At 30.1% G+C, this 17,062-nt stretch overlaps 1 protein-coding gene and 1 pseudogene across 1 annotated transcript; one reads left to right on the top strand and one right to left on the bottom strand.

Moving 5' to 3' along the window:
* Window positions 1-1,347: 1,347 nt before the first annotated feature.
* On the bottom strand, window positions 1,348-4,594 carry LOC111317372 (palmitoyl-acyl carrier protein thioesterase, chloroplastic-like). Its single transcript, XM_022919803.2, has 6 exons — window positions 3,453-4,594; window positions 3,211-3,344; window positions 2,693-2,806; window positions 2,424-2,592; window positions 2,273-2,341; window positions 1,348-2,189 (listed from the first exon to the last, which is right to left on the bottom strand). The coding sequence occupies exons 1-6, from the start codon at window positions 3,825-3,827 to the stop codon at window positions 1,857-1,859; spliced, it is 1,194 nt and encodes a 397-aa protein (XP_022775538.2). The 5' UTR covers window positions 3,828-4,594; the 3' UTR covers window positions 1,348-1,856.
* LOC111318455 (5-methyltetrahydropteroyltriglutamate--homocysteine methyltransferase 1-like) lies at window positions 3,847-7,417 on the top strand (annotated as a pseudogene).
* The last annotated feature ends 9,645 nt before the right edge of the window (window positions 7,418-17,062 follow it).

Below are 17,062 nucleotides of genomic sequence, written 5' to 3' on the forward strand. Positions count from 1 at the left end.
TGAAAATTCAATTAGTTATATAATTTATCAAATATGCATATCTAGTAAATTAACTTATTGGATATGAATATTTGATAAGTTATAAAATTTATCAAACATGCATTTAGAGACTTTTAAAATTAAGAAAAAAAAGGATAATTAAATAATTTTACTTAAAAATGTTTTTTTTACAAAATGGTATGGAGAGTATTTATAGGTGTGCAGGTCGAAGCTCTCTTGCAACGGATATTTGTCTCTCCAAAATGACCTTTATGCACTTGAAATGGGACACATGTCCTATTATTATATAAGCTTGGCTTGGACTTTGGGCCTCTCACTTATCCTTAAGAGTGATCATAAACGTATAATTGGATATAAATAACTAGTCCCTTTATCCAATTTTTTTTTGTTTATCTTTTCTTTTTTGGACGTTCCAAAATTATATACTTTTTCTTAGTATTTAAAACTCTTATTTTTTTTTTATATTTTAAAATTATTTTTATGATTTTTTTAAATTTTTTGACATTAAAAGTCATGGAATTTTAATTTTATAAAAAAATATTTTTAATTTTAATATTAAATACATTAAAATAAAAAAAAATTAAATTCAATGAAAGTCGATGCTGTGCAAACACTTTGGGATGAAAGAAGTATATGATAACTCCATTAGTTTTAATAAAAAGAAGAATTTTCATCTATAAATTTAGTTAAGTTTCATGATTTTATGTATTTAAGCCTAAATTCATCTTAAATGTTCATTTTAAAGCAAATTCATAGTAGTTTCAAAAGTACATTTTCATTAAATTTTCAATGAAATAATTCATTAAATTCAATGCAAATCATAATGTAAGTTTTATTTTTTTTTCGTAGGGAATAAATTCATGCCAACGGGCTTTGTCTTGTTTGGTATTATATTTATGGTTGAATTTTTTAATTGATTATAAATGCATGGGAATCAAATTCTTAGACAGTAAGTTTTATTCATAGTTTTGATTTTCATTGTAGGTGAATCATAAACATGTGAATGATAATGATATATTTATTGAAATTTAATAAAGAAAAAAAAAAGGGTGAAAGAAGAAAGTCTTAACTCTAAAATTCCATCCCATGCAGAATATGCTGTACAAGGGCTTGTTTACCACCCTTTTTATACATTGTCTGATTATACGTTGCCCAAATAAAGACTAGTAATTTTTCTAAATTTTTTCTTTTTTATTTTGCGGGAAATAGGATGAGCTCATTTTCACCCTTCTTTTTCCCTCCATTTCCTTCCATTTCAATTTTTTCTTCTAAAGGTTGGGGCCTTGACGAAGGGAATTTGGGCTTAATATCCATTAATTAGGGTTCTGGAACAACTGAATCTTTTGAAACTTTTAATAGATAATTAATTACATACTGTTAAATTCCCCAATTCCATTAAATACATATTGGCACACTGTAAACACTTCAGCGCAATAATGGTACATGATGGTTTTAGTAACTCACCTGGCTTTTTTGGGGCCCAAATTTTGGACCTCTTCTAACATTTATCAGCACATAATCACACCACTTATTTCATTTAGGGCATGGATAACTCTTGTTCTTTCTGGCACCTTCCCCAGGGATTGACACGTTCCAGGACGTCAGTTTTCCATGAACTCAATACCGTGCCAGTGGCACTGCTCCTGACATGTTATTAAGATGGTCTTCATTCATCTACCCAAACCCATGATCACAGGACCACAAAAATCAAACTTCTGGGATATAGAGCAGAGCAGATCCAAAGCCTCTTAATTATTTCCTTCATGCCATCTTTAAGTAATATTATTTTCAGGTTTTTCTCAATGATGTTCAAAGAAGATCAGCTTGCTAAATCCCTCGTGCCTATCAAATAATTGTTAGTAAGTGGAATATGGGATTGTAGAAAGCTTTTTCTTCCATCTGGTCCTTCCTCTGACTATCTCTTCATTTTGACTCTCCCCTTTGATTTGGAGGAGATGAGTATATCCGTATGTCTTCATATCCAGGGAGCCCAGGTGTCCATTTCCTCCCATGATTCCAGATGCCAAAACCATGTTTTTAAGTAGATTTTGTTCCACTCCATTTGTAAAAATTCCATCTTCATCTGGTTGGCAAAGTGATTGAACTAGATCTGAACTCCCGCATTCCCTTCTATATTCCAGTATAATACTAGATAGCAGATAAGACTCCAAAAATTTGTCGGGGATTGTCTGCAGAAAAATAGTGATGATTTAAGGTTGAGATTGGATTTGAGACATTTAATGTAGATTGATGGTAGTTGTTTGTCTTTTACCTCAAGCATCCATCTTACATACTTGACATTATTTACATGGTGGTTCATGTCCAAATCACTCCTCTTTGGCTACAAGGTATAAAGCAGAATAGTTAGTCTCTGCTCCTTCAGCCATTAATTCCGTTGGCTGTTGAATAATTGTAAATATTACCTTCAAGTCAGAGTTTACATATTTTGCTTTATCATCCAACTTGACAATTTTCTCGGGAACATCTTCTTTGATTGCATGCTTCCCTATAAACCAAGGAGAAATTTCATCTCTCACTTCCTCCGGCATCTTTGAGAGTCGTCTTGTTTGCTCGTTCATCATTACCCAAGTACTGTTTCATGTTTTATGTTCCATAGGAAAAGGATGATTATTGATAAAACTAAGAAGATGATAAACAGATGGGATGGCAAGTCTAAACATTCCATGCATACCTAGTTGCACGTGCATAAGTGATGTCTGTGGCTTGACTCCGGATTAGCCAGTCTCGCCTCATCCCATTCTTCCCTGATGCTCCAACCCATGTGTCGATTTCGACTACCTCTCCCCTGCAACAGGTGCAATTGTACTTAGCAGCTACTTATGTAAAAAGTCTAGACTGTAGAATGTAGGCCAAGGCGGGAAGTGAGTCAGATATATCCATGCTAAGGACACTTAGATTCTCCAACTTGAAATTTGTTTTACTTGAGGCATACCCTACTAACAGATTAAAGTTCTATCTATGTTGATTCAGATCATTAAGTTGCTTATATATACAACACTAACACCGAACCTTAGAGATGCAATGCAATAAAAATTACTTGAAGTTGTTGAAAATATGGTTCGGATGGTTATTTGATTGCCAAACGTAATTTTAAATTTATCTATAATTTTTTATATTGTGAGTTAATTGATGAGCTTATTATCATCAGAAAAGCTTTAGTTCGGTGCATTTGATGATGAAAAGGCTGACCATATGGGATAGTGATCAACTTGCACGTGCATTCTTGAGACCACCCATATGAGATTGTTCCTCATCATTCCATGTGTGGCTCCAAATCCATTGCTTAGAAGTCCAGACATCCATACATGATTTAATGCTGTTTCCTACAAACTCATGAGTATTTCTGAACATTACGAAGTTGTCTGCATACAATACTGATTATGGGAATGGGAGTGGGAGGAATTTAATTGAAAGATGATACGGTTTATCACCTGGAAAAGATTAAGGAGGCTTTCCAGGGTAGCAGTTTTATCAGGGCCAACTTCATAAGAGCGGACGACAACCGTCTGTCTATAGCCAACTTCCCTTTCAATGATGAGCCCTTGACGGTAAGGGTCAACCAGCTGCTTCTGCGTTGGAATTCTCTGCCGAATCTGCTCTTCGCTTATGCGCCCGTTTTCATGGACAGTAGCAAGTGAAGTGGAAGCTTTTACAACTCCAGCAATTTCATTCAATGGGTCAAGCTTAATGGGCCTAGTAGAAGTGCTCCCATTAATTTTGATATCGACTCTATGATCTCTATGGTTATGATTACCGTTAGAAGAACATCTGAATGGAAAGGAGATTGGACAAGAGAAAGTAGCCATTGCTTTCACTAGTCTCGCTATGGAAAGTTTGGAACAGAGTGAGTGCTATTGAAATTTTTTATAGCAATTTGTTGGCGGACCTATCCAAGAAAGTTTCCCCGTAGAGGACAAAGTGAAAGAACTTTGTTATAGTAATTTCCATTACAAAGAGAAGAGACGCTTGTCTGTGTCTGTTGATATGAGGCTGTTCATGTGCAATAAATTTAATACCGATACATCCCAGGATCCATCACGGACAAGTAGGAAAAAGTGTTTATTTGCTTTTGGCATTCTTGTGGAATTGAAAAACAAACTAAAAGCTTGGGTCGGTGTTTTCGAATAGGCCAAATTTGTTGTTATGGTTTGTCGGGAGGGAAGAAATAAATTCCAATGGAGGCTCTGACACCATGTTGAAAAGTTGACAAGTAACAGACAAGAAAGAAGTTTCGACTATGACAGAGAAAGGGCTAGGGTGTTGTTCATCAATTTCGAGTTACAATTGAGTTTTACTGTTTTAGAGAGCAGGATACGCATTCTCAACGATTACCATTGTCTTTTGTAAGTTTGAGAAGGCAGCAGAAGTTGACAATTGTGTGGAGCAGCTTCCGAGTGACTTGTGCGCATTTATTGGAGTTCAAGGCAAGAGAGATTGAAATCTAAAGGAGCGTCTTATAATATATGTTTGACTCATGGGTCATGGCATTTGTAAACAGAAGCACACGGCGTCTTGACTCTGCTATCTTCATATTCAACCAAAGTGCAAATAAGTAGCCATTAGCCAGTCTTGATTAACAGTATTTTGAATAATTTCTAACAAAGCAGTTTTTCTTTTTGGGTGATCGGTTCCTTCTAATTCTCTTCATAGTTCATACTTTTTTAACTAATCGCTGTAGGATAATAGGAAGGCAGCGTTGGCTTTTAAAATTCATATTGTGCAAATTAATCCCAATATGTGTTTTAACTCCTCCAAGCAAAAAAAAAAAAAAAAAAAAAGGTGCAAAACAATCAAATAACATGATGCGATTTTTGAAGAGGTGAGTTGTTTTGTTGAAGTATGTTAATATCTTATCAAACAACATTTAGTTTTTCGAAAAGAAAATGGTATGTATAGATATCATTTGTTTATTATTAATTTATTATAATATTTTTAAATATTTAATATGATAATATAATATTTAAAAGAATTTTTTTTTATAGAAGAATATATTAAGATAAAAATAAAAAGATTAAAAAATAACCCTTAAGAACCTTAAATTTTAGAGAGGGATCATAGTTGCTTTTTTTTAGAAGAGATTAAAATAGACATAAATCCTTAGTTTGAAAAAACAATGCGTAAAAAAAAAAAGGAATTGCTTTAAAAAGTAGAAAGATGTAGCTCAAGTTTTAACTTTTAAAGTGTTTTTTAAAAATTTTTATTAGATTAAAAATAGTAAAAATAATAAGTCACAAAATAACAAATCATGTTTCATAATCACATATTGACCAAAAATAATTAATTACCAAACTTCATTGAAAAAAGAAAGAATTGCTTTAAAAAATTAGAAAGATGCGGCTCAAGTTTTAATTTTTAAAAGTTTTTTTTTTATTATTAAGTTAAAAATAGAGAAAAAAAAATAAAAAAATAGTCACAAAATTACAATCATGTTTCGTAATCACATACCGCCAAAAATGTTAATCTACTAAAATTTATTAAAACCAACCAAAACCACCAAAAATAACATGTATTACGTGAAACCAAGTTCAGTATGAAAAACACCCTTAAATGTATCGTATTTTAATATAATTTAACTCGTCGGTACCAAAACAAAATTAACTATCTTGGTTTCGTTTCATTTCATGAAGTTCTGAATTCATATGTACAGCTTCTTCAAAATTTGAAGAAGCTAAGGATAAGGAGCTTAGACCAAGGTTGGAGCTTGCGATCCTATCTGTTGAGGGTAGAAGGTCTAATGTGCAAATTCATTATGTGAAGGATCCCGTCCAAGACCATGTTCAAGCTGCCGTTTTATCTGCGCCATGGATTCATGACCAAGAACCAACAAGACTTTCACGTGCAGAACAGGAATTGTTGTTTTCTTCAACTCCTAAGTGGCACCAATATCCAAGACATCTGCTAGACAAAGAGTTGGCAGGGCTGGTAATCTAGGATAATAGCTATATACAGAAGAGTATTTTGCCAGTGAAATGTCTGTTCAAGGAATTCCAGAGGTAAAAAGGTCAAAACTTGTTTCTCGTGTGATTCAATTAAAAGCCATAGGCTTTGATAATATTCTGGTCTTTGATTGGCCAGCATTCTCATCTCTTGAATCAATAATCTCAAAAAAGATTCTAGCTTCAAAAGAGTTTGGGTGTTCAGAGAAAATCATTACTCTTGCTTCCGTTTCTCTGTCCTCCCCAAAATCCTTTCTATCCACAAGGAAGTTATATCTGTGCTTAAGGCAGCTAGTGCTTTCTGGATTCATATCAATGAACCCACCCTTGACTTAGATCTCGACTCCCACCAATTGCAAGCATTCACTGCTGCTTATGCTGATTTGGAATCTACTCTCTCTGGCTTAAATGTTCTGATTGAGACCTACTTAGCTGATCTTATTGCTGAGGCATATAAGATTCTCATTGGATTGAAGGGTGTCAGTGCCTATGGTTTGGATTTGGTTCGTGGAACTCAAACCATTGATTTAATCAAGAGTAATTTCCCGAAGTGCAAGTACCTCTTTGTTGGAGTTGATGATGGAAGGAACATCTGGGCCAATGATCTTGCTTCTTCTCTAAGCACCTTGTAAGAGCTTAAGGCTGTTATGGGCAAAAACAACCTTGTTGTGTCCACCTCCTGCTCACTTCTCCACACTGTTGTTGATCTAGTAAATGAGATACAGCTGGATGTCGAAATCAAATCTTGGCTTGCATTCCTTGCCCAGAATGTTGTTGAAGTCAATGCACTTGCCAAGGCATTGGCTGGTCAGAAGGACGCGGCCTTCTCTGCAAAAGCTGCTGTTCAGGCTTCCAGGAAGTTCTTCCCAAGAGTGACCAATGTGGTTGTTCAAAAGGCTGGTATTGCTTAGAAAGACTCAGACCACATTCGTGCAACAAATATTATTTCTACACTGGGTAACCAGCAGAAAAAGCAGCACAACCACTGGATCCCTTCCTCAAAACTTGGAACTCAGGAAAGTTCGTGGTGGATTCAAGGCTAACAAGATCTCTGAGGATGATTACATTAAAGCCATTAAGGATGAAATTAAGAAGATTGTTGACCTTTAGGTAGAACTTAACAATGATGTCTTGGTTTAAGGAAAGCTTGAAAAAAACAGCATGGTTGAGTATTTTGGTCGGCAGTTGTCCTGTTTTGCTTTCACTATTAACAGGTGGGTGCAATCTTATGGACCTCACTGTGTCAAACCACCAAATATCTATGGTGCTGTTAGTTGCCCAAAACCAATGACAGTTTCCTTGTCATCTACTGCCCAAAATTATGACTCAATGCGTAATGAAGGAGTTCAATGATGCACTTTACTGGAAGGACAATCAAAAGGTTGGTCTTATTTGCAAAGTGTGGAAGCATCCACCTGGTGGTAATTTACTAGACAAGATGATAGTGAAAAAAAGGGTATCCAAATAGTGACTCAATTGTTGTTCCTGTCCTTTGATCCATGGGGACAAGGATCAGCCGTAGGGGATGGTAATGTGATAAATTTGATAATTGGTGCTGATGAAATGGCAGAAAGAGTAGCAGTAGTTGAAGGCACAAACAGAAAAAAGGATGCAAGGGGTAAGGAGCCGAGAAAGGTAATGTCTAGAAGCAAGAATGAGGACAGGGGAAAAGACAGAGCAATTGAAAATGCTAGCAAGACCGTTGGGGAGGCTGAGCTGGTATTTTAGTTAGTTAGCGTGGCAATCATTAGCTGTTAGATTCTTAATTCTTACTGGTCCTTGTATTCAGCAACTACTAGCAAGTGTAAGCCTATAAAAGGCAGGAATGTGATGCATGAGGTGTGAATGGAAATATTATGTCTCATTTCTTCTATATTCTGTTCTGTTTCTGGTCTCCTTTTCTTTTCCTTTCTATTCTCTAATTTTCTATCTCCTTCTACCTCTTTTTCTTTTCTTTTTCTTACCTTCCTTAATATGGTTTCAACAAGTCACAACCAAGCTGTAACATACACACCTTCCTTACAAGTAATGGTAAACATTAAAAAACGAACCTCAACATAAAAAAGTAAATACCAATTTTACATTCTGCTACCAAACGTGCCATCGACATCCCGCCCCAGCACTGTACAGGATACCCATTAAAAATAAACACACAAACACTGTACACTGTCTTCATGACCCTTTTCCTTTCATTCTGCACTTGGTAGAAGGGTTGTGGTTTGGGTTTTTATCGGGAAGTTTTGGGTTAGGTAAGAGGAAGAAGACATGAGAAATTTAGAGGCGGAAGGGGACAGAAATAGCAACGGCAATCTTGACTTTCTAACTTAGATCTAAGGAAATTTAAAGGATTTTCAAAAAATTCAATCTGACCAAAATGAAGAAGGGAGTGAGAGGAATCGAAAAGGGATTTTAAGGTTTCTTGTCATCGGCGACCATTGTCACCGGCAGCCATGGTCGCCGATGACGGATGGCGGCTTGTACAATGGAGGTTTGTCAAATTTTGGGTTAGGGGAATGCCAGGTGCAGTCGAAAAGACACCCGCATTCCAACGCTACGAATTCTGTGAACCCAAGTCGTTCATATTTTATAATTAAAAAGTGGTCACCCGTTTTGATGGTTATAAACTTTTCGGTAGTCAAAGCTCTTTTTGGTTTTTGGCATGTGAGTTGATTGGATTACCTCAAATGCTTTCAGTATCAAAAAAATTGTTAAGTATCGATAGATTTTTATTGATAAAATTTTTTTAGGATGAATTGCCAACAGATCATAAGAAAAAATTATTATGAATTTATCAATGAAATTTTTCAACAAATAAAAAATCATTGGTAGAGATTTTGATGCAATAAGTGACACGAGATTTATTGATTAAAAATATCCATTAGTATTCCGTAGATAAAATTTTTAATTGATGGATTATTAATGAAATTTTTCATCGATAAAATTTTTTATAAAAAAATTAATTCAGTAATTTGTATAAAATTAAAATTCTCAAACCCTTTTTTTATTTTTCTCACATAATGCCTAACCCAAACTCTTTTCTCTCTCTTTAACCCATTGTCGCTCTCCCTTTGTCATATCGTCGCTATCGCACTGTCATCCCACCATCGCTCCTGTAGGTATATTTGTTTTTCATCCTGCCATTATGTGTCTAATGTGTTTGAAATCAAAAAATTTTCTTGACATTCAGTTCATCAATCCTCTTCTGCATATTTGATGTGTTTGAAATAAAAAAAAATTATGTGTATCTGAAGTCATTAATTTTAATATTTCTTTTATATGGAATTGTTTTATGTCCTTCATGCTTTCTTGCTCTTGCTTAATGTATGTATGTATTGGTGTGCACCTACATATTGAAGGAAAAATTTCATGTTGGGTCAAAACTTTAGAGTTGTCAATGAAGTGTAATTCTATAGTAAACCACTTCAAACATATTAAAAATGTATAATTAATTTGTAATTTATATTACGATTAAAACCACTTCAAACCCAATCAAAATGTATTGCTCTTTGAGCTATTATAAGTGTCTTCAGATTGTTTTAAACCTTAACTAGTAGAAAATAATTGATCCTTTAACTTTGTCTAAGCAAAGATAACATACATGTGTCAGTAAAGCATCTCTTGCTTCATTATGCTCACAAGATTTGCAACGATTATCTTTTTTAAACAATCAAAATTCTATGTAGCTATGACATAATTGAAATTATTCAAAACCATTACTTTGTTTCAAATTGAACTAATTATCATTGTTGCTTCATTTCAATACTCATATTGGTAGGTTTTTCTCAAATAAAATCTTGTATGAGACAAATTTTTATTTTTTACAATCATCATTTCCTACCATTATTAAAGCAAATAACCTAATTCATCATTTCCTTAGCCGTATTGTGTTTTAAAGCTTTATTTTAATCATGGAATAGATAAGTGCTTTGAAGAAGCAGTCACCTATATAAATTTTTTCAAGTAGAATAACACCTCTATTTTAACAAATTATGCATCTTTCATGCATTCATTACTATCTATTACTATTTGCAATGTTAAGATATAGTTGAGTCAAAGCTTTTCAAATTGATACTTACTAGCATTTGGCTTCTACTGTGAAGTATGCTTAGTTGTTAGATAAAGCTTAAAAGTCATATTGTTATTCTGTAAGAACTATCGTTTGGAAGAGATACCTAAATGTTAACATTGAAGGATTTGTGGCTTCTTATGATAATGAGTACTGATAAATACAAACATACATTTATTTTCCAATAGCTTAAGCCAATAATATATAGTATCTTTGGTATTAGTTGTATCCAGTGGTCTTGGTAAGTGTAGTAAATTAGACGCCTAATGTTATAGAGTTTTATTTGGGATGACTCACGGTTATTTAAGGGTGTTGGTTTTTCTATGGCAAGCAACTTTTGTCAAAGAAAACGTGTTTACCTTAAACCATTACAACCACCTCAACTGCTCCTAAAACTTTCTTACTTTACTAGTGATGCAACTACTTCTACCTAATGCCACATGGTTTTTATCTCTAACTTTCCTTTAACCCAATGCTTTTGGCAATAAAGCATGGATTATTATCAATTGTTTGTTGTGCCCATTGGTCTTTTTGTTACTCTCAAGATTATGTAAACACTAGACATGTGGGATTTGGCTATTTTGCTAATGGTGTTGGTTAGTTGATTGATTGGACCTTCTTGAGGGTGCAAAAGTCCTATAAGCACGTGAATCTGATACATAGGCTATCTACAAGAAATTTGGATAATGTAAACATTTAACCTATGAATGCTTAATTGCTTTCAATAGTTTAACAAGATCACAAGATGTTTTCTTATCTTGCTTGTGTTTTTCTTGTTCTAAAAGGATATTATGCAATAGCATGAACATGATCTTAAACACATAATACGCTTATTGATACTTTAATTTTGAGGAATGCTACTTTAAATTTTAACATTCATCTCTTGCTATGTAGGTTTTCTAATTTTATAAATTTTCTTTGTACTTGGATATTTGAGCTACCTAAATTTGAAAGGATAAAATAATTTTTCAACCACTATATTTATATATGCTTAAGTTTTTGAAGTTAAAGACTTTTAATCCTCTGTTGATTCTATGTATAGGCAATTGTGTAGTTATACATTTTTATTTAATCTACTTGTATGGTTGTATGGTTAAATGACCCATTTTCTCTAGAAAACTTTGTTAAGTTGAGTTCTCAATTTTTTCAAGAGAAAATGGGATGATATGGCATTTTGTTTTGTAGTTGTGTTAACTAATTTTTTTGCCTTTATATTGATTTGAGAAACAACAAATGCATGAAAGTTATAATTTCATTCAAAAAAGAAACTTTTTCCCAATTCTCTTCAAGAATTAACTCTTGATTAATGAAAATTACAGTAAGACCTACAAAACTTGTTAGAGATTGTGAAGTGATTGCACCTTTTGGAACAACAATTCTTTATCCAACTACTGGCGGTAACATTCATAGCTTTAAAGCTTTAACTCCTTATGCACTTTTTGATGTATATTTTATATTTTCATTTAATTAGAATTCGTAAACAACTTTGTAAAATATTATTATTCTTTTATAAATGAAATTTAATGTTTTGTTTATTTATTTTTTCTATTTATGTATATTTTAATATTTATATAATTGCTTTGAAAATAAATTTAATGAAAAGAAGAATAAAATGAAAATAAAATTATAAACAAAAATATATTTAAAAATAAGTGTTATCAATGGAAATATTAACTATTACCGATGGAATTTTAATGATTATGAAGGATTACTGATGAATTATTACAGAAGAAAATTTTCATCAGTAATTACTTACGAATTTTACACATTATTGACGGAATACTATTATTGACTTATCTATCATTGATGGAAATTTTCATCAGTAATACTATTACCAACGAAAAATATGTTATTACTGACGAAAAATTCTATCTGTGAAATTCAATTTTCTAGTAGTGTTCTACAAAGATTAAAATAACATTTTGTTGTATTTTTTTCAAAAAAAAAATCAACCCATATTTTTTTCAAGTAATGCTTTTAAGTTATAATTTCATTATATTGATTGAGAAACAACAAATGCATGAAAGTTATAATTTCATTCAAATAAGAAACTCTTTCCCAATTTTCTTTCAAGAATTAACTCTTGATTGAAGAAAATTATAGTAAGACTTGCAAAACTTGTTAAAGATTGTGAAATGACTGCACCTTTTGGAACAACAATTCTTTATCCAACTACTGGTGGTAACATTCATAGCTTTAAAGCTTTAACTCTTTGTGCACTTTTTGATGTATTTTTATATTTTCATTTAATTAGAATTCGTAAACAACTTTGTAAAATATTATTATTCTTTTATAAATGAAATGTAATGTTTTATTTATTTATTTTTTCTATTTATGGATATTTTAATATTTATATAATTGCTTTAAAAATAAATTTAATAAAAAGTAGAGTAAAATGATAAAAATTATAAACAAAAATCTAACTAAAAATAATTAAAAAATGAGTATTACCAATGAAAATATTAACTATTACTGATGGAATTTTAATGATTACTGAAGGTTTACTGATGGATTATCGACAGATTACTGACAAATTTATTACTAATGAAAAATTTTATCGGTAATTACTTACGGATTTTGCACATTACTGACGGAATAATATTGTTGACTTATCTATCACTGATGAAAAATTTCGTCAGTAATACTATTACCAACAGAAAATATATTATTATTGACAAAAAATTCTATCTATAAAAATCAATTTTCAAGTAGTGTTCCAAACAAATTAAAATAACTTTTTGTTGTATTTTTTTCAAAAAAAAATTCAACCCATATTTTTTTCAAGTAATGCTTTTAATTTATAATTTCATTATATTGATTTGAGAAATAACAAATGCATGAAAGTTATAATTTCATTCAAAAAAGAAACTCTTTTCCAATTTTCTTCAAGAATTAACTCTTGATTGGTGAAAATTACAATAAAATCTACAATTGTGAAGTGATTGCACCTTTTGGAACAACAATTCTTTATCTAACTGCTGGTGGCAACATTCATACCTTCAAAGCTTTAATTCCTTATGCACTCTTTGATGTATTTTTTATATTTTCTTCTAATTAGAATTTGTAAACAACTTTGTAAAATATTATTATTCTTCTATAAATGAAATGAAATGTTTTGTTTATTTATTTTTTCTCTTTATGTATATTTTAATATTTATATAATTGCTTTAAAAATAAATTTAATAAAAAATAGAAAAAAATTATAAAAATTATAAAAAAATATAATTAAAAATAATTGAAAAATAAGTATTACCAACAGAAATATTAACTATTACTGACAGAATTTTAATGATTATTAAAAGATTACTGAATGATTATTGACAGTTTACTGACGAATTTATTACCAACGAAAAATTTTGTTAGTAATTACTTACGGATTTTATACATTACCAACAAAATAGTATTATTGACTTATCTATCACTGATGAAAAAATTCCATTGGTAATTCTATTACCAACAGAAAATATGTTATTATTGACAAAAATTTTCATCTATAAAAATCAATATTTTAGTATTGTTCCACAAAGATTAAAATAACCTTTTGTTGTATTTTTTTTCAAAAAATAAAAAAATTCAACCTATAATTTTTTTCAAGTAATGCTTTTAAGTTTTAATTCAAATTTCTTAACAATCAATTTATCTAAAAAATGTTTTAAATCTTTATTACATAGAAAAATAAATATATTGCTATTATTATTTTTTTGTTAACTTAAACATTTTTCTTTAATTGTTGATTTTTTCAACCTTAATTTGCCACTATATGATATTAATTAAAAATGAAAAATTAAGTCATTTTTGTTATTATAAAAAAGAAAGTGAGCACAACAAATGAGTCTAAAGTGCAAACTCACCAAATGTTAAAGCATTCTTACTATAAAAAAAAAAAATTATACTAATAGTAAAATTTTTTAATTCTACAAATAAAATTTGCAAGATGCCATATAGGAATGGTAAAATAACTCGTAGTTAACTAATTCCAACCCACCCTGATCAAATAACATCATATATATATATATATATATATTAAATAAAAGGTCAAGTTAAAGGTGAGTCAAGGGTTTTTTTTTTTTTTTCTAAATCTAGTTTGAGTCAAAGTTAGATTTTATATTGCACCGTCCCAATTGGGAATATATAAAAAATATTTTTTTGTTTAATTTTATATTTATATATGTATTATATTAATAAAATTATTATTTAATATTTTAATTTAAGATATTAACTTAACAAAAATATTATATCTATGTATAATTAAAATGTTATTTATATTAAAAATAATATTTATGAATATTATATTAAATTAAAATTATTAAATTAATTTAAAGTCGAGCTGATTATAATTTATGAATATACAGATAAAAGTCAGAGTCAGATATCAAAAAAATAATATTTTGATGTCGTATTAGGTTAAAGTCAGGAATGAATATTAAGGCATCGAGTCAAGCAAAAAACCACCTTTTCTCAGACTTGTTGCCATCTTTGACGGACAAATATTCTCTAAGGTATATTAAAAATTAAAAAAGAAAAGGGGTATGTGTTAATTGTTTAACTTCGTTGAAGTTAAAAATCTCCACTCACAATATATCAAATAATATATTTATAAAAAATTAAAATAAAATAAGCAATCATTTTAATCTAAAATTATATATTATTAAAAATTTTCTTTTGTAATTAAATTTTTTTAATCTAAAATTATATATTATTAAAACTTTTCTTTTGTAATTAAATTTTCTTAATAGATAATTTGGTGATAAAGGATTGAAATAGAACTATAAAAATCTATGTAGACATGCTAATTTATGTATTTTTATTTATGTATTTCTTGTTTAATATGTATAAAATATAAAAATTATCGCATTACAATTTGTATCGATACATTAAATACAAAATATATTTTTTCTTTTTTGTCAAACATATATATATTATTAAAATTTGGAAATATATCATTTTCATATCTTTTCTATAATGTATTATCATATCACATCTAAAATTATCTTATTTACATGTATAATATGAAAAATGTTTTAAGTCAAAATTTGGTCTTATTAGTTTTTTCTTTGATCAGAGCATTAAATTTTATTCTAAAGTTATAACTATTTCCCAATATTTTAAATTAGGGTAATCTTATGTGTATGGTATTTATTATTCCCATCAGATTTCTCACTTTTTATTGGTGCAGTGTATGGTATGCAGTAACTTGGTATTTGAAAAGTTTTTAAAATGTTTCGTTCTTTTCTCTCACAACCACATCAAAAATATTAAGCAACTGGTGATAACAAGTATCCAGTTTTGAAGTGCAAAAGGTGAATGAAATAGTTTCACAAAATTGAAAGTATAAGGTAGATATTTTTTCGATTGTCCCTGGCATTTCCCTTTGAATTATCCTATGGCTGGTTCTTAAGGCAGAGAGAGATTTGGAGAGAGAAAAAAGTTAAAGAAAGAAGGGTTAAGAGAAAAATGAAAAAAAAAATTTTGGGGATTTTTTTTGTTTGTCAAAGTCTTTTTTTGTTATTAACAAATTAAAAATTTGTAATTAATTTTTTAAAAATAAAATAAAAATATGATGTAGATTAATAGGTTATATATAATATCAATCAATCAAAATGTCACAAATATGAAGTCAACGATTACATCATTAAGTCAATGATCAATTAATATGTCAATATTTTTAACGATAAAAATTTAAAAGACTTTAAAATTTGATTAAAATTATTAAATGAATATAAATTTCATAGAGGAATTAAATCTCAAATTTTCATAAAATACAATGCCATAATTTGACCATTTATATATCAAGAAAAACTTTTGGAATTTGAAATTCTTTAACCACTAATCCAAACATCATTTATGATCAAAATCAAGGTATATATAATTTAAGAGTGATTCTTCACATCTCAACTTTTTCACAATACACCTTAAAAAATTTTACTTTTAATGAAATTACTTAAATATCCATTAATCAATTACCTTTTTGTCCTTCACACATCTTTCATCTTTTTTTTTTCTAGATAGTTTTTATTGAAAATGAATTTTAGGGAGAATGTGAAAGTAACCAGATATACATATCTGAAACGGCTCAAAAAGTTTCAAAAATTCATTTTTGAAAAAATAAATTATTTACCATAAATTTATTTTCGAAAGTGAACAAATGTTATCAAAAATTTATTTTCAGAAACTTCTTCAACATATGGAAAATTCATTTTCAAAATACAATACTATGATATAAAAAATGCATTTCTGGAAGTTTTTTCTTTTTCAAAATTCTGATTTCGTTTGATTTCTGAAAGTAAAACAGTTCTTGATTCAACTCCTAGTAGCAATTCTCTCTATTAGTCCATTTGGGCTTGTGTAGAATGAAATGGTTAGGCAGTGTTTAAGCATGCCTTTCCTGGATAGCACTTTTACCATTACTGATAATGATTTTCCTAGTGTTAGAAAATATTGCTTTGTGATTATTATAACCATGTTATAGGTTCCCGTTTAGTGTGAAACTAAAGGACAATATCTAAAGCGAAATTATTTTTACTTAACCACCATGACTTAAAACACTTGAGAAACATGGGCTTTTTTATTTGTGAAACTAGCCAAGTAAATTCCCAAACAAATAGCTTAGATTGAAAATGACATGTAGATCCATGTAATTTCCTCTATGGAGTTATGACATTCAACATTCTTTAAAGATTTACATTACAATTATAGGGAGAAAAGAAAATTTTTTCAAAACAATACATTAACACTTTTTCCCTCAAGCCACTTAAGTAGCTGAGGAAAGAAAATAACTCAATGATTGAAAAATACCAAACCTGAAACCCCAACGAGAATCCCTCTTGTAAGGTGCATTATGGTATGAAAAGCAATCAGATCGGATCCTATGATCCATAGGGCTCTGGCTCTTTGTTTCAGTTTCAGCTTCTGTTGTCTTAATTCATGTTCAAACTTATGTTTATCAACACCTATCACCATCGTTCAACAAAAGCACCAACTCAACCAACACACTAAGTACTGCTGCCTTCTTTTTGTCCATAGCACAACCACACTCCTA

Source organism: Durio zibethinus, chromosome 2 (assembly GCF_047325235.1).
Source record: "Durio zibethinus cultivar Kanyao isolate XHJ-2024 chromosome 2, ASM4732523v1, whole genome shotgun sequence".
Taxonomy (NCBI): domain Eukaryota; kingdom Viridiplantae; phylum Streptophyta; class Magnoliopsida; order Malvales; family Malvaceae; genus Durio; species Durio zibethinus.